Here is a 25,912-nt window from a genome sequence, read left to right on the forward strand (position 1 = left end):
ACAGATGTGGAACCTTGCAGTGATGGGTGTGTGTGTGTGTGTGTGTGTGTGTGTGTGTGTGTGTGTGTGTGTGTGGTAAGATGGTTTAAAACCACTGTGTGTTTGGCCTGGCTAACACTCCTTCACAAAGTAAGAAGCATATCAATTTTACATTATTGCTGGGGACAGGACGTTCCCTCCAGAATGTAGGCCCTACCCTTATTGGATCAAACATAAATTGGGTCTATTTTTTTGTCTTTCTTTCTCCCTCCCTTTTCTCTCTAAAGAATTGACACAAGAATCTCGGTCGTCAATGGGATCTGAAGCTACAAGGATAAAATACAACTTTAATGACACTTTGACATGCAGCATATTGAGGCAAAGCTATAACAACAGGAAGAGAAGGCTACAGCCCATTTAACTGGCATCAATGTACAAATGTGTTCTTACACAGCAATGACATACTGCACTGACAACGAAGATAAGCTGTAGTTTAGAAATGACAATAAAGACAATAAAATACAATACAATAGAAGAATGCTGTAACTGACTGCTGGTAAAGAGCACAGAAATCCAGACCCTTTTGAAATGACAATAAAGACAATAGAATAGAATATTATGCTGTAACTGATCGCTGGTATTTTTCCTCCTTGTCTACGGATGAAGAAGAAGAGAAAAACTTGAATAAATAAAATAAACAAACTAGCAAACAAACAGAAATAAAACAAACTCTTGTTTATATTTCCCTGTTTTCGTTCGGAGTTAAATAATAACACTTAGGAAGATAAGAGTCTCTGATTTAAATAGTTTAAAAACTTGTTTCTGTATTTTTTTCTCCAGTTGGATTATTTCTAATGGGCCTGCAAGGTTCCCATTTGCTTCATGTGGCTTCAATCCCCCTTTTCCCCAGCTGTACATATTTCCTATCCTCCACCCATCCTCCACCCCATCCCTCTCTCCTCTCTTCCCCATGTCCAGTCCAGACAAACTCAGAAGTGGAGTCACCCCAGTACAGCCTCTGGCTTCGGCCTCCCTCCTTTTTTTTCTTCCTTCCTTTGCTCCCCGTCCTCTTCTCTCCATTCATCCCTCTCTTCATCTCTCCTCCTCAATCCTTTCGCCAGCGGTTCTTGGGTTTTGCCTCAGGAAGTGGGGGTGGAGGGGCTGGGGCGGCCTTGGCTGGGGGTGGACTGTCTTTCTTTCCCAGGCTAATCAGTAGGGCAGGGAGCTCCACAGTGATAGCTTTCTCTATCTTGTCAATCAGACAGCCTGACGACCAGGAACAGAGGGAGGACAGCTGCTTAAAGCCTGATGGAGGGTTGATGCCAAAGAAGTCCTGGTAGGCCTCTTTGTCTGGCAGGTCAAACTTGCTCACCTGTAGAAATGGAGAACACACAAGTTCTATACATGTTATACACACGTTATATACATGTTAGTTATACACACATTATAAACACACATACATTATAGACATGTTATATGCACATTACTCACACACATTTAATACACACATTATATACACATTGTACACATTACATAAACATTATACACACACTTTGCACACCTTAAACACACGTTATATACATATTCCATACACACATTACACACACACACACTCCATGACACCTACACCCCCTCCCTACACACACTCTCTCACTTACATTGGTCTTGGCCAGGATGGACTTGAAGATGTAGAACTTGTCAGGGTCTGAGACGATGTCCCTGAACACCTCGTCGGGGTCGCTGAACCAGCCCAGCTTCTCGTGGTATGTATGGAGGTAGCGATCTACCAGCAGGGCGTGGATCCTGACCCGGATGGCGTGCTGGCGGATGAAGGCTATCTTGTTCTCCAGCTGGTTCTCAATTACCTGAAGATAGAAGAACAAGGAGATTATTGTCAACAGCAGAGGTGAATAAAGATGGCGTCCCCCATGCACTTATCACAAATTCCTCGTTTTGCTAAATTCGCCGAATTGTACATCGCTCTCCGTGACTCTTTTGTTTGCATGGTCATTAGCACAGTATACATGATTCCAATTTTAGCTTCAAGACGCCGGGACTTTGAAAAACCGAAAAAAGTAGATTGTGTTGATTTACTGGCACATTGAACCATAAACGCGCCGTAGTTTCAGAACACAGTGGATAGTGCTAAACAATGATGTCACATCTGAATTCTGACATCTTTATGCACGGTCGCCATTGTCACAGATTTGAGGTGCTTTGCTCAAGTGCACAACGGCAGGAGATGGTAGCTTCTCGAGCAGCAAGGTCTCCTCCCGTATGAAAAGCCATGGGCTGGTGTGTGCGTGTAATGTGTTTGTTTGTGTGTATTCTGTAATGTCTGTAGGTGGTTGAGCTTCACCTGGTTGAGGTCTTCGAGCAGTGAGATCTCCTCCCGTATGAAAAGCTCTCGGCTGGTGTCGGCTGCATATTCTGTGGGCCAGAAGGAGCTGACGTAGACCCGGGGAGGCTCTGTGGCGTTGATGAGAGGAGCCATGGACCAAAACAGGGCGCCGTAGACACGCATCAGGTCCTGGGAGGACAGGCTGTCTGCCTTGTTCAGGATGATGCGGATCTGGGACTCTCGGCCCTAGAATGAATGAATTAATGGATGGATCAATGAATGATTGAAGAAAACAGAGTTTAGAAAAGGTTATTAAAGTGTTATTAAAGTGCTAGGCCAAAACTGACTGTTTATTGGGCAATCTAAGGCACTTTGCTTTGCACCATAGACATATAATTACTAGAATGAGAAAAGAATGTACTCTTTTGTAATTTCAGTTGAGTTGACTGTTGATAAAGCAAAAATTGAATGCTGAACTTACTACTTTTGCTTTCTGCTTTACTCCTATTGGTACACTCAATATGGCTGCCGGTCCACCCAACACTTTCGTTCTAGTAATTCTATTTCTATGCTTTACACTTCTTTACCTTCATCTGTTTGAACAACGTCGCCAGCTCCCCGCCCACGTCCAACTTGGTGGGGTCAAACATCAGGAAGATGAGGTCAGCACGGTCAATGAACCACTGACACACCTCGCTATAGGGGTAGCCTGGAGGGGGGAAGGAGAGCGACCAATCAGAGGCTGTTTGACTCGAAGGTGTGGTAGTATACAGTGAGTTAAGTCTTTTCATCATTCCATTTTTGTGAATTTGTAGGTGTGTGTGTTGCATGCAGTGTGTTACCATTCTGTGTGCATGAGTGTGACTGTTAATGAATTTCTGTCTGTTCTCCCACCTCTCTCCTGCTGCTTGTGATTGTCACTTCACAGCATGTAACAGATATCTAAAGAGTGTATATGATCTAATACACATGGCTGTATATGAGAGGTTAGTGTGTGTGTTCTGCCACCTCTCTCCTGCTGCTTGTGATTGTCACTTCACAGCATGTAACAAATATCTAAAGAGTGTATATGATCTAATACACATGGCTGTATATGAGAGGTTAGTGTGTGTGTTCTGCCACCTCTCTCCTGCTGCTTGCGGTTCTCAATAATCCCAGGCGTGTCCACCAGGGTGACTCTCTCCAGCAGTTTATGGGGCATCTCAATCCCCACCAGCCTCTCCAGGAACCCCTGGCCAAACTTCTCCAGAGGGGAGAAGGACCTGGAGCTGTCGGCTGCCATCACGATGCCCTCCACCGAGCGGAACTTGTCACCGTGCATCACCACTGTGTACTCAGATGTAGTGGGCTCAGCACCTGGGAGAGAGGGAGGGAGGAAGAGGGGGATAGATGGGAGGGAGAGAGAGAGGAAGAGGGGGGAGATAAGGAGGAAGAGAGGGTGGATAGAATGTGTGAGAGAGAGATTAGTATGAGCAGCTATTCAAATAGTTAACTAAGAAAAGGAAGCGGTTGCATTGAGGCATGTTTGTATTCCTGAGAGAAGTGTATTGGGAAGGGTGCAATAGATGACAGATCAGTAGTAGATAGACAAGATGTTGACTAGAGTAAATGATAAAGTGGAAACCTTGTCTGCGGTGTAGACTGGTAAGGGGTGCCATGAGGGCTTTAGAAATACATTTGATTGATTGACTGATTGTCAGAGTAGAGAATTGGTCAGGAGTTGGTCTGGTGAAACTCCAGGCCCAAGCTATGCGACAGGTGCTCTTACCTGTGTAAAGTTGTTGTGGGGTACCGTGCACGCCCAGCAGGTAGTTGATCATGGATGATTTGCCTACAGACCAGGGTCCCAGAAACAGTACCATGGGCTTGGAGGTGATCTCTCCATCTAGAGGGAGGAGAGAGAGAGAGAGAGAGAGAGAGAGAGAGAGAGAGAGAGAGAGAGAGAGAGAGAGAGAGAGAGAGAGAAAGCGAGAGAGAAAGCGAGAGAGAAAGCGAGAGAGAGAGAAGGGGGGGTCACTTCTGTAGACTTTGTCAATGGTACACTTTGTCCCACAAGGGGGCGTTCATTGCATACATCATGGTACTATGGATGGAGCCCTCAAGCTCTAACAAGCCTGGGTTAAGTGAGGCCTGGTCGCCCACACAAAGCTGTATATATATGCTGAGGCATACAAAGTCACTTTCTGGAGAGCTCCTGGGTGCACTCGATTACTGGCAGGTGTATATGCAGTTAATTAGTTTATTTATGTTTCATTGATTTTCCAGTTTCTTCAGGCGAAGGCACCAGATAATTTAAACTAAGCTGGCACACAACTGTGTATAGTATTGCCCATTTGCCTGGGGAAACCCCATTGCTAATGACAATGTCTACAAGGACTGTTGGTAACTAGACTTATGCCTGTCTGTTTTTTTCTGGGGAAATGTAGCATTTTGTTGTTCTTTGTGTAACAGGTTGGTAATGAACAGACTAATAGCTAATTGCTAAAGGCTAATATGCTAATACTAATAAACAAATCTGAACAATGCTAACCAGGCTAAAGGCTAATACGCTAAGACAACAGATCAGTATAAAACAGATTGAAACAGAATGCTAATAGCTAATGGCTCAAGGCTAATGCTAAGTGGTTGGACAGGCTACCTGTGACCTCGTGAGCTCTGAGCTCGTTGTACTTGTAGGCCGTCTCCATGGGCTTGATGGCTGAGTGGTAGATGTGCTGCAGCTTCTTTATAGCAGCTGGAGAGGAGAGTGGGATGAGGAAAGAAAGAGGGGGCGAGAGGAGTAGAGGAGAGAGAAAGAGAAGAGAGATGGATGAGAGGATTGAGGGGGAGAGGAGAGGATGAGGGGGAGAGAGGAGAAGAGGACAGAGGGAGATAAAAGAGAAGAGAGGGATGAAGAGAGGATGATAGAGAGAGGTGGAGAGAGGCAGAAGTAGCAGATGAAGAGAGCAGATGTTGAAAAATATTTTTTTTAAAGGGTGGGAGAGAAGAGAGGAGACGATACATTTTGCATGGTCATGGAAGTCATTGTATTGTAATGGAAGGCACCATGAATGAACTAACCTGACTCATGGTCATGGTAGTCATGGTAATATAATGGAAGGCACACACACGCACACACACAGCCACGCACACACACACACCCACCCACGCACACACACACTCACACACACACACACTACCATCCAGTCCACACCTTGAAACAATTTCCACAGTAATTTTAGCAGAAAAGCCCAGTAGATTTCTCAATCCCTCCTGTTCACATATAAACACATGACCACACGACCAGAGTTTTTCCTGGTCAGCCCATGTGGTCCCCCCAAAAAATCAGGGTATTTTTCACAATTAATATTTTCTAGATTCCTTGCGTCCTCTCTTCGCCTGCTTCTCAATACACAATGGAGAAGAAGGTCCAAGGTCCCTCCCCTTGGACCTTCTCCTCCAATATGAGTGAGGAGGTGGTGAGATCAAAATGGAAGGAATCGAGGAATGATGAATTGAGAAAAACTCAGGGCCTTACTTGTAACTCTTGTTTGCTCCTTACCTGCGAACTCAGGCGAGGATTCGGCAGAAACCAATCGGAGCATCTCATCGATGTGGGAGCAGTCTCTGAGCTTTGTTGCCTCCTCAACCACTGCTGATTGGAGGAAAAGCCTGTCAGTCAACTCAACTATGGGGTCATCAGACCAAGGTCGAATCCAAACTTGACATATCCATATCCATGAGTCAGAAAGTTACATTTCCCCTGCATTATCATGATGATGTACACTGAGTATACAAAACATTAGGAACAAATTCCTAATATTAAGTTGCACACCCCACCCCCCTTTTGCCCTCATCGAGCATGGACTCTATAAGGTGTCGAAAGCATTCCACAGGGATGCTGGCCCATGTTGGCACCAATGCTTCCCACGGTTTTGTCACGTTGGCTGGATGTCCTTCGGGTGGTGGACCATTCTTGATACACACAGGAAACTATTGAGTGTGAAAAACCCAGAAGCGTTGCAGTTCTTCACTCAAACCGGTGCGCCTGACACCTACTACCAAACCCCGTTCAAAGGCACTTGAATCTTTTGTCGTACCCATAAACCATCTGAGTGGCATACATACACAATCCATGTCTCAATTGTCTCAAGGCTTAAAAGTCCTACTTTAACCTGTCTCCTCTTCATCTACACTGATTTAAGTGGATTTAAAAAGTGACATAAATGAGGGATCATAGCTTTCACCTGGTCAGTTATGTCATGGAAAGAGCAGGTGTTCTTAATGTTTTGTATACTCAGTGTATGCTTATAATACGCAGTACAGCGTGCATACATGCTTGTCTGTCATGTAGAATAGGGGGATCCTGTCAGCTCTATTCATTACATTTCTATCTGAACATTTCACCTTTGATCTCCCCTGAACATGACACCAATTGACTTCCTGCCATAACAACAGAACACTGACTGACCACAGTATCTGTTGTGTGGCTCTGTAGCCATCCGTCCATGTTGTTATATCAGTGTCCATCTGCCCATCTATCTATCTCTTCCCTTCCTCCCTCTATGTCTGTCCTGTTTATTTCGGGCCCAGCTAGGGGTTATTCCTGATGCTACCTTTAGCCACACATATCAGGTTCTGGGGCATGGCACGGGCCAGGGAGAGAGGAATGGTGGAGGGAGGGAAGGAGAAGAGGGAGGGGAAAAGGAGGGAGGGAAAGTGGTTAGAGAGAGATGGAGGTTTAGAGATAATGTAAGAGCCAGACCAGATCCTATGTCTTTTATAGCTGGTGTCAACACTACGGCACCAAATGGCAGTCTCCTGATTACAGTAGCACTCGCTCATCATGGCTTTGAATACACTTGAGTTGACACTGTAAAGTTGACAGTTGGCTCCTAAGAGCCGACTGAAGTGTATTCAAAGCACTGTGAAGAAGAAAGGGGGGAGATATAACAGGATCCTGTAACCCCATCTCTATAGTATGTAACTTAAAAGTGCTCGCCAGAGGTACTTTTAGCATGAGCAATCACATTTAGTATAGAAAGAATAAATATCGACACATTGATATAAACAAACACGTTTGTTTCCAAATTGTTTGGACAATAACGTTTTTCTCGTTCAAATGATAAATTCTGATAATGCAGTACTCAATACCTTTTGCTGGTGCTTCTGCCTTTGCTGGTGCATCCTCCACTGTCACATCCTCAACAGGCGCCTCCTCAACAACAGTCGCATCCTCCTTAACAATAACAACAGGTGCCTCCTCTTCCACCACCGCTTCCTCCTCAAAAACATGTACCTCCTTCAAAACAGCTGCCACCTCCTCCACCAGCTCCTCCTCCACCAGCTCCTCCTCCTTCACTGCCTCCACAACCACCTCACCTGCTTCTACAGGTTCTGGAGCGGCTTCCGCAGGTTCCGGAGTAGGTTCCGGAGCAGCTTCCTCTACAACAGGCTCTGGTTCTGGAGCCACCTCCTCGACCACCATCTCTGGCTCGGGTTCAACCACTTCAGGTTCCACCACAGGTTCTGGCTCAGATTCAACCAGCTTGGGTTCCACCACAGGTTCAGACACTAATACTACTTCTTCCTCTACTGCCTCCTCTACTGCCTCCTCTACTGCCTCCTCTACTGCCTCCTCTACTGCCTCCTCTACTGCCTCCTCTACTGCCTCCTCTACTGCCTCCTCTACTGCCTCCTCCTCGGCCTCCTCCTCAATCGTTACCTGCTCAACAACAGGTTCCTCTACTGCAGGTTCTTCTATTGTTTCCTCTACTTCCTCTTCAACTACCTCCACTTCCTCCTCCATGGCCACAGCTTCCTCAACTGCTTCCTCTACAACCTCTTCTTCCTCAGCTTCATGTTCTGCCTCAAACTCCTCTACAACCTCTTCTTCAGACGAGGGAGCTTCCTCCACTACTTCTTCTTCAGACGAGGCAGCTTCCTCCAGTTCTTCCTCCTCAGACGAGGCAGCTTCCTCCACTCTCTCCTCTGATGCTTGGACCTCCTCTGAAGTCTCTGCAGACTCCAAAGATTCTTCCTCAGCTACCACCTCCTCAGATGCAGCCTCCTCCTCCTCGCTCGCCAACTTCTCCATGGGGACCTCCTCTGTGGAGGCTAGGGGCTCCTCTTCGGCCGGTGTAGCAAGACTTCGTGGAGGGTTACAGGACTGACACACGGAGCCTGGGGCCGGGGTGTCGTTGGAGGAGCTTTGGCCTCCATGGTCATCTGTGGAGTCACAGGAGAGGTCACAGGAGAGCGGCACGTGGAGATGCAGCTCATCGGGGCTGGAGGCCTCCACCACTAGGTCTACAGAGAGAGAGAGGTGAGTCTGTTAATGATAAAGATGTCAGTATAAAGAGAGTGAAGGGTTTAGGTCTGGTAATCACTGAACGGCCATGTTAGAAAAGACAACAGCGAGCAAGACATAGGTGGCGGCAGGTAGCCTAGTGGTTAGAGCGTTGGACTAGTAACCGAAAGGTTGCAAGATCGAATCCCTGAGCTAACAAGGTACAAATCTGTCATTCTGCCCCTGAACAAGGCAGTTAACCCACTAGGCTGTCATTGAAAATAAGAATGTGTTCTTAACTGACTTGCCTAGTTAATCAAATAAAATAGCAGTAATACCAGATGATATAAAGTATTGAGTTTATCCACACATCATCATTTTGCATAAGGAATGGGATTATTCAGTTAAAAGTTTTGCATCGACTCCAATACTCAAATGACAGATTGGCAAAAATATACCCAAATGTTGACCCCGAGTGTTTGACATGCCACCAGAGTCCAGTGACTGTGGGACACATGTTTTGGTCATGCAATCTTTGAGTGGCCTCTGGGACAACATTTTTGAGGCATTCTCACATATTTGTAATACAACTGTTAGCCTCAACACTGTCACTGCCATTTTTGGGGTACTTCCCCTAGACCAGAATGCTACCACGCATCAGGCGAATGCAATAGCATTTGCCTGGCTGCTAGCTCGCCGCCCTGTTCTCTTCACTGGAAGTCTGCAAAGTCGCCCTCCTTTATGCAGCAGGGTAAGGAGGTGGTCATCTCTGCCTTTGGAGAAGGTTAGGTACACTGTCCATGGGGCCTGACAAAAGTTTGACTTAACCTGGTCCCCATTAAGACAATACCTGGAGAGCCTGTCTTTTACTTAGTGTAACTTGCATAGTTTGGTAAGCAGTAATGTTTGTTCTAGTGGCCATTTGTGCTGATAAGAATTTTTATATAACTTTTTTTCCATTGTTTTTGTTTCTATTACTGTTTGTTTCTGTTTTTCTTTCCCATTTAACTTACTTTTATAGATGCCTTGGTGGGTGGGTGGTTTGGAGGGAGGGAGTGGAGGAAGGGAGGGAGGGAGGGTGTGGATTGAGTAGAGGGAGGAAGTGGAGGGTGTGGAGGGTGTGGAGGGAGGGAGGGAGGGAGGGAGGGAGGGAGGGAGGGAGGGAGGGAGGTTGTGGATTGAGTAGAGGGAGGGAGGAAGTGGAGGGAGGGAGGGAGGGAGGGAGGGAGGGAGGGAGGGAGGGAGGGAGGGAGGTTGTGGATTGAGTAGAGGGAGGGAGGGAGGGAGGAAGTGGAGGGAGGGAGGGAGGGAGGGAGGGAGGGAGGGAGGGAGGGAGGTTGTGGATTGAGTAGAGGGAGGGAGGGAGGGAGGGAGGGAGGGAGGGAGGGAGGTTGTGGATTGAGTAGAGGGAGGGAGGAAGTGGAGGGTGTGGAGGGAGGGAGGGAGGGAGGGAGGGAGGGAGGGAGGGAGGGAGGGAGGGAGGGAGGGAGGGAGGGAGGGAGGGAGGGAGGGAGGGAGGTTGTGGATTGAGTAGAGGGAGGGAGGGAGGGAGGGAGGGAGGGAGGGAGGGAGGGAGGGAGGGAGGGAGGGAGGGAGGGAGGGAGGTTGTGGATTGAGTAGAGGGAGGGAGGGAGGGAGGAAGTGGAGGGTGTGGAGGGAGGGAGGGAGGGAGGGAGGGAGGGAGGGAGGGAGGGAGGGAGGGAGGGAGGGAGGGAGGGAGGGAGGGGTTGTATTGTTTTTGTTTTTATATCTGAAAATCTATAAATAATGTTTTTTTTAAATAAAGGGGAAAAAAGAAAAGACAACAGCCTTTGTTATTGATCATGGTTTGATTTCTATAACTTTCTAGAAGTTCCAGTTCAATTAATAAAATTGGAGACCTCTAACACTCCTGTATTGATTTGACACACAAGGGACCGAATTAAAGGATTTATAATCATCATGATGATGTGGCAAGTTACAATTTGCTTTTTGAATGTCCAATATTTTGAAAACTTGATTGCTAAAATTCATCAACAGTGGAATAATGAAGAAAATACCCCAAAATAGCTTTGTAGTGGATTACTCCTTTAATATTCTTGTAAAGCACAGACGCATTGGCTCCAAACATCTTACTGGATCAACTTACATGTACAGACATACAGACATTACGGATAAACCCAATTGCTCTCTTTATCCAAAATAGACCTTATTCATCACACTGGACACTTTCACAGCCGCTATTTATTTTCCTGCATCAACACCTATCTGTCCAGAACAGACTTGGTGTGTGGCTGTCTGTCCAGAACAGACTTGGTGTGTAACTGTGTGTCCAGAACAGACTTGGTGTGTGGCTGTGTGTCTAGAACAGACTTGGTGTGTGGCTGTGTCCAGAACAGACTTGGTGTGTGGCTGTCTGTCCAGAACAGACTTGGTGTGTGGCTGTGTGTCCAGAACAGACTTGGTGTGTGACTGTGTGTCCAGAACAGACTTGGTGTGTGACTGTGTCCAGAACATACTTGGTGTGTGACTGTGTGTCTAGAACAGACTTGGTGTGTGGCTGTGTGTCCTGACAGACTTGGTGTGTGGCTGTGTGTCTAGAACAGACTTGGTGTGTGGCTGTGTGTCCAGAACAGACTTGGTGTGTGACTGTGTGTCCAGAACAGACTTGGTGTGTGGCTGTGTGTCTAGAACAGACTTGGTGTGTGGCTGTGTGTCCTGACAGACTTGGTGTGTGGCTGTGTGTCTAGAACAGACTTGGTGTGTGGCTGTGTGTCTAGAACAGACTTGGTGTGTGGCTGTGTGTCCAGAACAGACTTGGTGTGTGACTGTGTGTCCAGAACAGACTTGGTGTGTGGCTGTGTGTCTAGAACAGACTTGGTGTGTGGCTGTGTGTCCTGACAGACTTGGTGTGTGGCTGTGTGTCTAGAACAGACTTGGTGTGTGGCTGTGTGTCTAGAACAGACTTGGTGTGTGGCTGTGTGTCCTGACAGACTTGGTGTGTGGCTGTGTGTCCAGAACAGACTTGGTGTGTGGCTGTGTGTCTAGAACAGACTTGGTGTGTGGCTGTGTGTCCAGAACAGACTTGGTGTGTGACTGTGTGTAAAGCCAAGAGCAGATTGAATACTCAACACCCTCTCAGATTGCTACACTCAGATTTCAGCTCCTTGAATGGAGATGCTTAGACCTGCTTAGACTATTTGAGGGGAGCAGACCTAGGTAAAGACAACTCTGGAGAGACAGACTCCAACAACAAACCCTGTGTCAGGAAGTCATATTATTACGTGTCAAAATGATGGGAACTCCGTTCCTAATCTTTCTCTCCCTATTGTACCCCTGTTTACATAGCATAACCTGGAGTAGTTTCGACTGCATTTTTGTAGACGGTGAAATCTGAGCTAGCGACAGTAATGTACATGTAGCCATGGATAGTAAGTATCCTCTGACACAGAATAACTAGGGGACCCGAGTTACAACCCCAGGTCGTTGCACATACACATGACAGTGTGTACTCACTAGGAATGTACTATTGGTGGGTTATAATGCTGACAATGACCAGAGGAGGTGATGAATGGGAATAGCTCATTCACACACACACACACACACACACACACACACACACACACACACACACACACACACACACACACACACACACACACACACACACACACACACAGAGGAGGTGATGACCGACCGATCATGAGCAGTAAATTGTTTACTTGTGAATCAGAGCCGGAATAGGAAGCCCATAGAGAACACAGAGAGCACAGAGAGTCCCATTTGTGTACCATGGACGGTCATGGACGGTCACACGGGTGCTAAGCTTTCCGTCCTGACCCATTTGATCAATGTGTGTGTTGAGTCAGATGCAACTTATCTTGAGTCTGAGGATCTTAGGTCAAAGGGCTTGTGGCGCATTTTTCACATCCACATTTAACATTGACATTGGGCCGGTAGAAGACGCTAGCGTCATTATTCCTGTCTGCAAGTTGAGGATAGATCAAATCAATCATGTGCGTTGGTACGTGTATACGTTAGCATACACAGTCACAAACCCCTATGCCACCATAGGTTAGCCTATAGCTTAGCAATTAGTCGGTAGCTGCTAGCATTGGTCAACAAGATGTGCCACCTCTTCTCAGAAGAATAGAGAATCACACAGCACAGCTGAGAATCACAGCTAAACCATCATCACCATACAACTATGTTAGCCATTAGCTTAGCAATTAGCCGCTTGACAATAGCAATGGGCAATGAGACTGCATGTGCCATGTTAGCCGTTTGCTAGCAATTAGCCTGTTGGCGCTAGCCGTGAGCAATGCAGCTCATCTCAGCCAACTCTTGTCAGCCGTTGAAGGTGAGAATCACACTGCAGCTGTCCATGCCATGGATACAACCTGATCCATGCTGCTGCCTTGAAACATGAACCTGCAGACGTACACACAGAGGCCGTACACCACCATGCTGTACCCCACTACACATCCCACTACAGACCGTCCTAACAGGCCTGCTAAGACCTCACAGGTTGGTATTTAGCCAGTTGGGGACATGTGTGACGATGTATGTTCCTTTGTGGTCCTTTAGGTCCATGGCATCCCCACTTAACTGTTTAGGGAGTTTGTGTAACATGGAAGGAGGGTGCCTCTGTATGTTTTGCCATGGCAACTGTAAATAAAGATATTTTGGAGTTTTTTAACTTCAAGGCTGGGTCTTCTAAAGGCCACAAGTCTGTATTATCCCTGTGAGCTAAAGCCTAGGCATTAGCTAGGGGAGCTAACAAGAGTCTTCAGGTCCCAGGCATGGTTTTGTAACCTGATTGATATAGAGTCTTATAGACCTTTTAGCTGAAGAAATGACCCCTCCATTACAGTTGAGCTGAACTCATCTAGCTGCTGAAAGCGGACAGAGGATACAGTCCGTATTCTGAAGTTGTGTTTTTTCAGTCCTTCTACTCGTGTAACTATTCGCGGCATGTGTTAGCCGCGGATGTCCAGGCTTTGCTCACGTGGCCTGTGACAGAGGCTAGGTATTCGTTACAAACCACCAGCACCAAATCCTCAGCGTCAGTCAGATAGCATTACTTCAAAAACGGGGATGTAAAAAGCCACCGTCTGTGTACCAAATGGCACCCTATTCCCTACATATGTGCTCTGGTCAAAAGTAGTGCACTAAATAGGGAATAGGATGCTCCGTCCTACTCTGGCAAAGCCTGAAAGCACATGGATTTCCAGGGCTCTGATCACAGATCTCCCCGGACAAGGAGAGGGCATCACTGATCTATCCGATCGGTAAGCAGTGTCCTATTCGGCAAGAGTGTAGCGCAAGTAACATTAAAAAGCATCTGCTAAGTTACACATTTATTTATGTATTTAGGCCCACTCCTACAGCATATTTGTCCTGCAGCACCAGTCTGCCACAGATAGGGGGTGATAATGGGTTATAAAAAGAACCCGAGAGGTGTTTCTCTCTCACCCCTGGCATTCAATGTAGCCTTTGGCTCGCTGACCCCCGGTCATAAACAGTCTCCCACCGACTTAAGTGTACCCTGGGTGTCCCTAATTAAATAAAACCAACAAGATGGGGTGCGTGTGTGTGTGTGTGAGAGAGAGAGAGAGAGAGAGAGAGAGAGAGAGAGAGAGAGAGAGAGAGAGAGAGAGAGAGAGAGCGAGAGAGAGAACGAGAGAGAGAACGAGAGAAAGAGAGAACGAGAATGAGAGAGCAAGACGAGAGAATGAGAGAGAGAACGAGAGAAAGAACGAGAAAGAGTGAGAGAGAGAGAGAGAGAGAGAGAGTACAAGAAAGAGGGAGAGAGCATGTGTGGGTGGATGGGTAAAGGGTGTTTGTGTGTGTGTGTGTGTGTGTGTGTGTGTGTGTGTGTGTGTGTGTGTGTGTGTGTGTGTGTGTGTGTGTGTGTGTGTGTGTGTGTGTGTGTGTGTGTGTGTGTGTGTGTGTGTGTGTGTGTGTGTGTGTGTGTGTGTGTGAGAGAGACAGGAACTTGGAAGGCAGTGTGACTGGAAATACAGAGGAGCCAAATGAAGTGCTCACTGCCGCCCTCGTGGGTTGGATGGGATCCATAGACATAGTGCGACAGCGTCGTCAGTCGTCTGCACAGTTACATGAACGTGTGTACAGACGGCAAGAATTTTAATGGTGTAACGTTGTCAGGTTACCAGCATGGTAACAGGGTCACTCAGGGTCACTCATTAACAAGTGACAGTTTGTTTGTTTATGTTGACTTAATATGTTTTTTTAACTACTTTGCCCTTTTAGGGCCACTATAATCATTTAATAAAGATTATGTGGTAAGAAATGGAGCTAAGCAACAGCAATAGTCGAGACAGTCATTACCATTACCAATAGTCGAGACAGTCATTACCATTACCAATAGTCGAGATAGTCATTACCAATAGTCGAGACAGTCATTACCATTATCGATAGTCGAGACAGTCATTACCAATAGTCGATTACCAATAGTCGTTACCAATAGTCGATTACCAATAGTCGAGACAGTCATTACCATTACCAATAGTCGAGACAGTCATTACCATTACCAATAGTCGAGACAGTCATTACCATTACCAATAGTCGAGACAGTCATTACCATTACCAATAGTCGAGACAGTCATTACCATTACCAATAGTCGAGACAGCCATTACCATTACCAATAGTCGAGACAGTCATTACCATTACCAATAGTCGAGACAGTCACTACCATTACCAATAGTCGAGACAGTCATTACCATTACCAATAGTCGAGACAGTCATTACCATTAGTCGAGACAGTCATTACCAATAGTCGAGACAGTCATTACCATTACCAATAGTCGTGACAGTCATTACCTTTACCAATAGTCGAGACAGTCATTACCATTACCAATAGTTGAGACAGTCATTACCATTACCAATAGTCGAGACAGTCATTACCATTACCAATAGTTGAGACAGTCATTACCATTACCAATAGTCGAGACAATCTTTACTTAAACCGACCAAATTTCAAACACAATGAGTAAGTTGTAGGAAATACAAAGATGTTGACTTATATCGAAATGTTGATCCCGTTTTCAGAAAAATAAAAATGTGTTTGTTGATACAGGCATTCCACAGGATCGTATTTGGTAGTTAGTAGCAGCCAAGTAGCTTATTGAATTAGAGTTAACATGGTTAGGGAGATGGACGGATGGAAAGAGGGATGGAGGGAGGGAAAGAGGGACGGGGGTGCGGGAGAATAGAGAGACTCCATATGGGAATGATCGCTGGGGTTTTTCCCTAAGCTTAGATAAAGATCACTATAAAAGTTCAACAGCAGAGAGAGAGAGAGAGAGAGAGAGAGAGAGAGAGAGACAGAGAGAGAGAGACAGAAAGACAGACAGACAGACAGACAGACAGACAGACAGACAGACAGACAGACAGACAGACAGACAGACAGACAGACAGACAGACAGACAGACAGAGAGAGAGGGGGGGGGGGCTTGTTAAGATTGTTCTAGCAATCAAACAAATACAACACAAATAGGCTGTTGCATAGAAATGCTGTTATTACACAGTTATGTAACACCGGACAGTGAACCTGGTCCTGGTGGGTCTCCAGTCCCAAGGCCCTGCCCTGGCAGTGAGAGTACCCAGGCAGAATACATCAAAGTGGCAATGGAGTGGGACAGGTGCCTGGGTCCTACTGGTCTCAATCAGGGATATGAATAGATCTACAATGAGTCAGATAGAATGGAAGGCAGGGAGGGATTATTCCACTGCTATATTCCGCAGGAGTGACGTTGTCCTTCCCTGACGATTGTCACTGATTGTCACCGGCCTTGACGACAGCCTTATTGCACATAGGCACAGCAACGGACAGGGTTTCTCAAACTGGGTCCTGGGGCCCCCCCTGGGTGCACGTTGTGGTTTCCCTCTAGCACTACACAGCTGATTCAAATAACCAACTCATCATCAAGCTTTGATTATTGGAATCAGCTGTGCAGTGCTAGGGTAAAAAAACAAAACTTGCACCCAAGGTGGGCCCCTGGACTGAGTTTGGGAAACCCTGTTCTAGGGGGCTGTAGCTCTGTCACTATCATTATGGATTTCCATCGCGGCATCCATATAGGGACAGCCATTATCAACATGTACTGTCCAACAGACAGGCTGCTACTGAACACTGCTACAGTCTGTCCTATAGCATCCACTTTGTACCAGCGTGTGTGTGTGTGTCCTGTTATAGCACTGGGGGCTTTCCCTACACGTGGACTACTGTCTAGCTACAGCTACAGTTTATCTAGCTATGTAGACACAAATAGGTTTGCAGAACTACAGAGAAATGGCTTTTGCATTTAGATTATCAAATGCATGGACTACATTGTACATAGTCTTTGGCAAATCCCACGTAACCCTAATTGCAGACTGTGTGTGTGTGTGTGTGTGTGTGTGTGTGTGTGTGTGTGTGTGTGTGTGTGTGTGTGTGTGTGTGTGTGTGTGTGTGTGTGTGTGTGTGCGTGCCTGCGTACTGTGTATGTAGTAAGGGTGCAAACAGACCCACACTGGCAGTGGGTGTGCCTATAAGTCTCTGTGGTGTATGGTTACAGCAGCACACTCACTAAGGCTCTAGCCACCTGACTAACTACAGAGGCCTGGAAGGTACAGGGATTAAATGACAGCAAGGACAGGCAAGGGTAACCCCCCCACACTGGTGTCACTGCTCAGCAACACTGACATTTACACCCACAGCCAACACACCCTTCTGATGTACTAGCATAGGTGTGGCACAGGAGGCTGCTGAGGGGAGGATGGCTCACAACGGAATGGCATCGAACACCTGGAATCCATGTGTTTGATGTATTTGATACCATTCCACTGATTCTGCTCCAGTCATTAACAGGAGATGTGTGTGACAGAAGTACTGGACACATACTGTACTATATATCAGCATTATATGCACAAGCAGCATTCAACTACTCACTTATCATTCATTCAGTCATTAATTTGTTCAGCGCACACTGACAGAAATGTCATCCTCTGTCTCTTCCTCGCTCTTCCTCCACCCCTAATGCATACATTACATACAGTGCCTTCGGAAAATATTTAGACCCCTTGACTTTTTCCACATTTTGTTAGGTTACAGCCTTGTTCTATAATAGATTAAATATATTTGTTTCTCATCAATCTACACACAATACCCCATAATGACAAAGCAAAAACAGCTTTTTAGACATTTTGCTCATTAAAATAAAAACCGGAAATATCACATTTACATAAGTATTCAGACCTTTTACTCAGTACTTTGTTGAAGCACCTTTGACAGGTATGACGCTACAAGCTTGGCACACCTGTATTTGGGGAGTTTCTCCCATTCTCCTCTGCAGATCCCCTCAAGTTCTGTCAAGTTGGATGGGGAGCGTTGCTGCACAGCCATTTTCAGGTCTCTCCAGAGATGTTCGATCGGGTTCAAGTCCGGGCTCTGGCTGGGTCACTCAAGGACATTCAGAGACTTGTCCCGAAGCCACTCCTGCATTGTCTTGGCTGTGTGCTTAGGGTTGTTGTCCTGTTGGAAGGTGAACTTTCGCCCCAGTCTGAGGTCCTGAGTGCTCTGGAGCAGGTTTTCATCAAGGATCTCTTTGTACTTTGCGCAATTCATCTTTGCCTCGATCCTGACTAGTCTCCAGGTCCCTGCCAACGACAAACATCCCCACAGCATGATGCTGCCACCACCTCCATAGGGATGGTGCCAGGTTTCCTCCAGACGTGACTCTTGGCATTCAGGCCAAAGAGTTCAATCTTGGTTTCATCAGACCAGAGAATCTTGTTTCTCATAGTCTGAGAGTCTTTACGTGCCCTTTGGCAAACTCCAAGCGGGCTGTCATGTGCCTTTTACTGAGGAGTGGCTTCCGTCTGGCCACTCTACCATAAAGGCCTGATTGGTGGAGTGCTGCAAAGATGGTTGTCCTTCTGGAAGGTTCTCCCATCTCCAGAGGAACTCTGGAGCTCTCTGTCAGAGTGACCATTGGGTTCTTGGTCACCTCCCTGACCAAGACCCTTATCCCCCTGTTGCACAGTTTGGCTGGGCGGCCAGCTCTAGGAAGAGTCTTGGTGGTTCCAAACTTCTTCCATTGAAGAAGTACCCTTCCCCAGATCTGTGCCTCTACACAATCCTGTCTCTGAGTTCTACGGACAATTCCGTTTACCTCATGGCTTGGTTTTTGCTCTGACATGCACTGTCAACGGTGGGACCTTTATATAGACAGGTGTGTGTGCCTTTCCAAATCATGTCCAATCAATTTAATTTACTACAGGTGGACTCCAATCAAGTTGTAGAAACATTTCAAGGATGATCAATGGAAACAGGATGCACCTGAGCTCAATTTCGAGTCTCAAATCAAATGATCTGAACACGTATGTAAATAAGGTTTCTCTGTTTTGAAATTGTAATACATTCGCACAAAAACAATGTTACCTGTTATCGCTTTGTCGTTATGGGGTATTGTTTGTAGATTGCTGAGGATTTTTTAAAATGTACTGTATTCCATTTTAGAATTAGGCTGTAACGTAACAAAATGGGGTGAAAGTCAAGGGGTCTGAATACTTTCCCGAATTGCGGTCTCTATGACACCGTGTCAGGACAAAGTTGTATCGCTACATCTCCATGACCATGTTCTCATGATCAGCCTTTCATACACTTTTATCACAAACACTCGTATATGGTCTGCACTGCAGCCATTGCTATTTTCATTCATGCAAAGAATCTGACATTCATATATCCCCCTTGCCCTCTTTCTGAGCAAAGGAACATGCCCATCTACAGTAATAAAAACTTGGCGGACTAATTTGTTTTCTTCTTCTAATCTTAATGTATATAATCTTACCTGCAGCGACCAGGACAAGCAGGGAGAGCAAGCAGGACACAGAGACCTGTAGAGGCTTCATTTTGGCTGCCAGGGGCCTCCCCCTTCTACCAGCAGTTATATATACCCCTCTGGAGAAAGGTCAAAGGGCGTGCCAAGGAAGGAGGGGCCTGGTAATGTCACAGGCAGCAACTACACCCACGTCAGCCATTCCGTGTCTAAGTAGAGGGGGCTGGGTGGCTGGCTGACTAATGGGTAACATAATGTCACACAGCAGCAACTGCATCCACGTCTGCCATTTTGTGTCAAAGCAGTTGCCCTGGTTCTATAAGGGCAGAGAACAGACAGGGAAAAGTGTCAGGAAGTTTCACTGTTCGTATTGGGAAACCCTCTTTTCACGCCACCTCAATACTGAAATGACTTTTTCGTAGCAGGTTAGGAGAACTTACACTGATGGTTAGGATAATAAATGTAGCAGGTTAGGAGAACTTACACTGTAGGTTTGGATAATTAATGTAGCAGGTTAGGAGAACTTACACTGATGGTTAGGATAATTAATGTAGCAGGTTAGGAGAACTTACACTGATGGTTAGGATAATTAATGTAGCAGGTTAGGAGAACTTACACTGATGGTTAGGATAATTAACGTAGCAGGTTAGGAAACTTAGGTCAAGGTTAGGAAAAGGGTTCGGGAAAAGTGGTGTGAAAAGAGTGTATCCCGTTCGTATTGGTCACTAGTCACCATAGGGACGGTTTCCCGGACCCTAATTAAGAGCCTACTGCTGGACTAAAAAGCTAACTCAACAGAGAATCTGAAAGTAATTTTAGGTCAGGATGAGACAGAGGCGGATACAGATTCTAAAACAAAGATACCAACTTCTCCATATAAAAAAACGAGTTATAGTATAGAAAAACGTTTCCATTTGAGATTTGATTAGCTGTTCTTACAGAGGCAATACTGCTGAGTCTGTGCACTTCTATTTTGATTCGAAAGTACAACAGACTGAACATAATGAAATTATATAAATAATGTATTTTGGGAAAGAAAAGGGGGATACCTAGTCAGTTGTACAACTGAAATGGGACATAACTTTTATGGGTTTATGGTTTAAACTAGCTGCCACCACCTCATTAATCTACTGGAGTTGTAACCCTAAACCTTTACAAGATTAAATAAGACTAACACCGGGGTGCTGGGATGAAGAATAGGACCAAATCAAAGCAAACTTTAAATGCACTTTGAGTGAAGTTAGGGTTGATCCTATTCTTTGGCTTTGATTCTTGGTTGGGATGGAGATGTGAATCCAACATATAAATTATTAATTTGTAGACAAACTGGAATTTGTTGACAACCAAACACAATTCAATATCACTTTTGCAATAGAGTAAATAGGCTGTTAACTTGTCGACAAGTTAACAGATGTTATGCTGGATTCACGTCTCCAAATAAACCAAACATTTTATTTAGATAATAGGATTAAGCCAGTGGTTCAGATGAAACTATCCAAGCATTAGATATCCTTTAAATCCCTGAGCTGGCAAGATAGAAAAATCGGCCTTTGTGCCCTTGAGCAAGGCAGTTAACCCTGAACAACAACTGCTCCCCGGGCGCAGATGACGTTGATTTTCCCCGCCAATGGTTAAGGTTAGGATTGGGGGAGCCGACACTGATCCTAGGGGAAACTTCACCAAGCGCTCAAACGCTAGGGGATTCTAGAACTTTAGAGCCACTTAAACAGCACCACCTGGTGGACAAAAGTGGAAAATATCAATTTAGAAAATGTGACGCATTACTTTATTGAATTTACACGTACTTTAAAGGTCCAATGCAGCCGTTTTTATATCAATATCAAATCATTTCTGGGTAACAATTAAGTACCTTACTGTCATTGTTTTTAATTAAAATGTTAAAAAATAAACAAAAATATATATATATTTTTTTAAATGTATTTATTGAATATTCGAAACATACAATATACTTGCAGTGAAGCCGCTCAACAACTACATCATACCAGTCATCCAACATATTCCCATTCAGAGCGACACACAGATGCATCCAGGGTCAATGCTCTGGTCAAGGGCATGTTGACAAATCTACCACCAGGCCAAAAAACCCTCCAAAATCCCCCCACAGTTCCCCAATAGCTGTCCCTCAACCATTCGAGACCCCTCCAACAGTCCCCCCCAAGAAGAAAAAAAATATATAAAAAAATACAATTAATTCCATTCCCCAACTGTATATGTTTGTGTGCATGTCTGGCACTATTACATGCACAGTGGGGCAAAAAAGTATTTAGTCAGCCACCAATTGTGCAAGTTCTCCCACTTAAAAAGATGAGAGAGGCCTGTAATTTTCATCATAGGTACACTTCAACTATGACAGACAAAATGAGAAAAAAAATCCAGAAAATCACATTGTAGGATTTTTAATGAATTTATTTGCAAATTATGGTGGAAAATAAGTATTTTAGATCAATGCTATGCATTTTCAGCCATTCCTGAACCTGAGACCAGAAACAGGCTACCTGAGGGCAGTACCAAAATAAACGGTCTATTGATTCTGTATCCTCACAACAAATTCTGCAGAGCTTCGATGATTTTATGCCCCAAAAATTCAACATTTTGTTGGTGGCAAGAATTCTATATAATAATTTTAGCTGAAAAGCACGAAGTCTTGAATCTTGCTTTGTTTTATATATCAACTCATACACCCTGTACCATGGAATCGGTACATCAAAAATCTCTTCCCAACTATTTTACAATCTGTATGGCACAGTTGTCAACATCCTGGTCCTCAAATGAAACTGGTATACTTTCCTATTTATGCTATTTTTATTCCTCCGCCAGTTTTGATCCTTTATATTGGGCAGACAGACCAGTTCCCTACCTCCTCCCGCTGCCACCTGCCTCCTCCATTTTTGGGGTAATGCTGTAACCAATTGGTTGTACTCTTGGATTGAGCAGAACTTCCTGTACAACTCCATGAAGGACATAACTCTACCATTCCAATTTACAATATAATTTAAGAACAAAATACCCTTTTCTTTCCCATAAATACAGGTATTTTATCAACCAGCACATTTGAGTTCAGCCATAATATTTGTTGTAATAGTTGTTCTATCTTTTCAGGGGGATGAAATTGAAATTGTAGCCATCTCTGCAATGCTTGTTTGAAAAAGAGAGATACTTTGAAAAAAGTATCATTTTCAATTAATCAAAAATGAGACATGGCAATCTGCACAAAGGCAAAAAGGACATTTTTAAACAATGGATGAGCTTTTCTTAGTAATCTACTTGAGAACCATTTAGGGTTCAAATAAAACTTTTGAATGAGTGAAGCTTTTAGAGAGGTTTAGTGCTTTTATATTTAATAATCTCAACCCACCCAATTCATATTCATTATATAGATTGGCACACTTTACTTTGTCTGGTTTAGCGTCCCAGATAAAGCAAAATATTTTTTGCTCATATGATTTGAAAAACGAATCATCAGAAGTAGGCAGCGCCATAAGTGAGTGAATAAACTGAGACATGACTAAGGAGTTAATCAGGGCAATTTTCCCATAAATAGACAGGTTTTTACCTCTCCATGGTTGTAGTATCTTGTCTATTTTTACAAGTTTTCTATTGAAATTCATTGTGGAGAGCTTATTTATATATTTTGTGATATGAATACCGAGTATGTGTACTTCACCATCAGCCCATTTTATAGGTAAACTGCAGGTTATTGTAAAAGTTGTATTTTTTAAAGATCCAATATGTAATATTGTACACTTAATTAGGTTTTAGTCCAAAGAGTACAGAAAAGTTATCTAGATCTTTAATGAGACATTGCAGGGATCTAGCTTGCGGACTTAACATAAAACGTGAGTCATCGGAATACATGGACACCTTCTTTTAAGCCTTGGATTTCTAATCCTCTAATGTTGTTATTGGATCTGATTTTAATAGCATGCATTTCGATGGCCATAACGAATAGATATGGTGACAGCGGACACCCTTGTTTAACTCCTCTTGACAATTCAAAACTCTCTGAGGACTAGCCGTTATTTACTATTTTACACCTAGGGTTGCTATACATTATGTTTACCTATTTTATAAGAGAATTACCGAAATTGAAAAAATCCAGGCATTTATAAATAAAATCCACTCTTACTTTATCAAATGCCTTTTCAAAATCCTCTATAAATACCATTCCTGTCTTATATGTTTCATGATGTTCTATTATTTCTAGTACTTGTCGTATATTATCTCCAATGTATCGTCCATGTAAAAAACCTGTCTGATCAGGATGAACAATACCTGGTAAAACCCTTTTAATTCTGAGTGCTATGCATTTCACTAGTATTTTTGCATCACAACATTGAAGTGTAAGGGGGCTCCAATGTTTTAGATAGACTGAGTCTTTATATTTGCCATCTAGGTCTTGTTTTAATAATAGAGAAATCAGACCTTCCTGCTGAGTACCTGACAGACTACCATTTCTATAGGAGTAGTTAAAACAATCTAACAATGAAGCTTTTAGTATATCAAAAAATACTTGATATATCTCTACCGGTATGCCATCAAGCCCGGGGGGTTTTCCAGACTGAAAGGATTTAATAGCCTCAAAAAGTTCTTCCTCTGAATTTGGCCTTCGCACTGATCTTTCTGTAAATTTGTTAATTTTCCATTTTTTATATTATTTGGAAAGAATTCCTTAGCATAATCTTCATTCAGTGGGAGAGGATGAGACGGAAAAGAGAACATCTGCCTAAAATAATTAGCTTCCTCTTTTAAAATATAATTCGGAGAATCATAGATGACTCCGTCTTCAGTAACGAGTTTCTGCAAATTATTTTTGTTAGCGTTCCTGTATTGGAGATTCAGGAAGAATTTTGTGCATTTTTCTCCATATTCCTTCCAGTTTGCTTTATTTTTGTAATAGATTACATTAGATCGTTCTTGAATAAGTTCCTCAGGTTCTTTTTGTTTTTCCTCTAACTTATTTTGTATCTCTGTAGTATCGTTTTTATTGCTATCTACCTGTACTGTTAGTTAATGGATTCCCCTTGTTAGTCAAGCAAGAATGTTGCAAGGACTGTCTGGGAGGGGACTTTTCAAAACATCTTACACTTAAAGGGCATTATCATCATTTTCACAGTATTATTCCAACCTCGGTGTGGAAATATAGAGTACCAGTCAAAAGTTTGGACACACATACTCATTCAAGGGATTTTCTTTATTTTTACTATTTTCTACATTGTAGAATAATAGTGAAGACATCAAAACTATGAAATAACACATGGAATCATGTAGCAACCAAAAGTGTTAAATCCAAATATATTTTATATTTGAGATTCTTCAAAGTAGCCACCCTTTGCATTGATGACAGCTTTGCTGTCATGGCATTCTCTCAACCAGCTTCACGAGGTAGTCACCTGGAATGCATTTGTTAAAAGTTAATTTGTGGAATTGATTTCCTTCTTAATACGTTTGAGCCAATCAGTTGTGTGTGACAAGGTAGGTGTTGTATACAGAAGATAGCCCTATTTGGTAAAAGACCAAGTCCATATTATGGCAAGAACAGCTCAAATAATCTAAGAGAAACAACAGTCCATCATTACTTTAAGACATGAAGGTCAGTCAATCCGGAAAATGTCAAGAACTTTGAAAGTTTCTTCAAGTGCAGTCTCAAAAACCATCAAGCGCTATGATGAAACTGGCTCTCATGAGGACCACCACAGGAAAGGAGTTCCCAGAGTTACCTCTGCTGCAGAGGATAAGTTCATTACAGTTACCAGCCACAGAAATTGCAGCCCAAATAAATGGTTCAGAGTTCAAGTAACAAACACATCTCAACATCAACTGTTCAGAGGAGACTGTGTGAATCAGGCCTTCATGGTCAAACTGCTACATAGAAACCACTACTAAAGGACAACAATAAGAAGAGACTTGCTTGGGCCAAGAAACACAAGCAACCGCCATCGATAAAAGACAATACTGTGCAGCCGTATTCATCGACCTGGCCAAGGCTTTCGACTCTGTCAATCACCACATTCTTATCGACAGACTCATCAGCCTTGTTTTCTCAAATGACTGCCTCGCCTGGTTCACCAACTACATCTCTGATAGAGTTCAGTGTGTCAAATCGGAGGGCCTGTTGTCTGGACCTCTGGCAGTCTCTATGGGGGTGCCACAGGGTTCAATTCTCGGGCCGACTCTCTTCTCTGTATACATCAATGATGTCGCTCTTGCTGCTGGTGATTCTCTGATCCACCTCTACGCAGACGACACCATTCTGTATACATCTGGCCCTTCTTTGGAAACTGTGTTAACTAACCTCCAAACAAGCTTCAATGCCATTACAACTCTCCTTCCGTGGCCTCCAACTGCTCTTAAATGCAAGAAAAACTAAATGCATGCTCTTCAACCGATCGCTGCCCGCACATGCCCGCCTGTCTAGCATCACTACTCTGGACGGTTCTGACTAAGAATATATGGACAACTACAAATACCTGGTATTTGCAGCC

The 25,912-nt window shown here is 44.3% G+C and overlaps 1 protein-coding gene across 1 annotated transcript; it reads right to left on the reverse strand.

The window, feature by feature from the left end:
* Window positions 1-297: 297 nt before the first annotated feature.
* On the reverse strand, window positions 298-19,482 carry LOC120032465 (sarcalumenin-like). Its single transcript, XM_038978570.1, has 10 exons — window positions 19,422-19,482; window positions 7,454-8,608; window positions 5,862-5,954; window positions 4,959-5,054; window positions 4,089-4,205; window positions 3,443-3,676; window positions 2,908-3,029; window positions 2,339-2,566; window positions 1,638-1,844; window positions 298-1,351 (listed from the first exon to the last, which is right to left on the reverse strand). The coding sequence occupies exons 1-10, from the start codon at window positions 19,480-19,482 to the stop codon at window positions 1,085-1,087; spliced, it is 2,580 nt and encodes an 859-aa protein (XP_038834498.1). The 3' UTR covers window positions 298-1,084.
* Window positions 19,483-25,912: the final 6,430 nt, after the last annotated feature.

This window comes from Salvelinus namaycush, chromosome 39 (assembly GCF_016432855.1).
Source record: "Salvelinus namaycush isolate Seneca chromosome 39, SaNama_1.0, whole genome shotgun sequence".
Taxonomy (NCBI): domain Eukaryota; kingdom Metazoa; phylum Chordata; class Actinopteri; order Salmoniformes; family Salmonidae; genus Salvelinus; species Salvelinus namaycush.

Excerpts from the sequence above, each read along its gene's own strand:
- LOC120032465 (XM_038978570.1), bottom strand. The coding sequence starts at position 19,482 with ATGAAGCCTCTACAGGTCTCTGTGTCCTGCTTGCTCTCCCTGCTTGTC. Across the intron at positions 5,055-5,861 it reads ATCCTCGCCTGAGTTCGCAG|CTGCTATAAAGAAGCTGCAG; the intron begins GTAAGGAGCAAA and ends TCTCCTCTCCAG. Across the intron at positions 1,845-2,338 it reads TGCTCGAAGACCTCAACCAG|GTAATTGAGAACCAGCTGGA; the intron begins GTGAAGCTCAAC and ends TTCTATCTTCAG.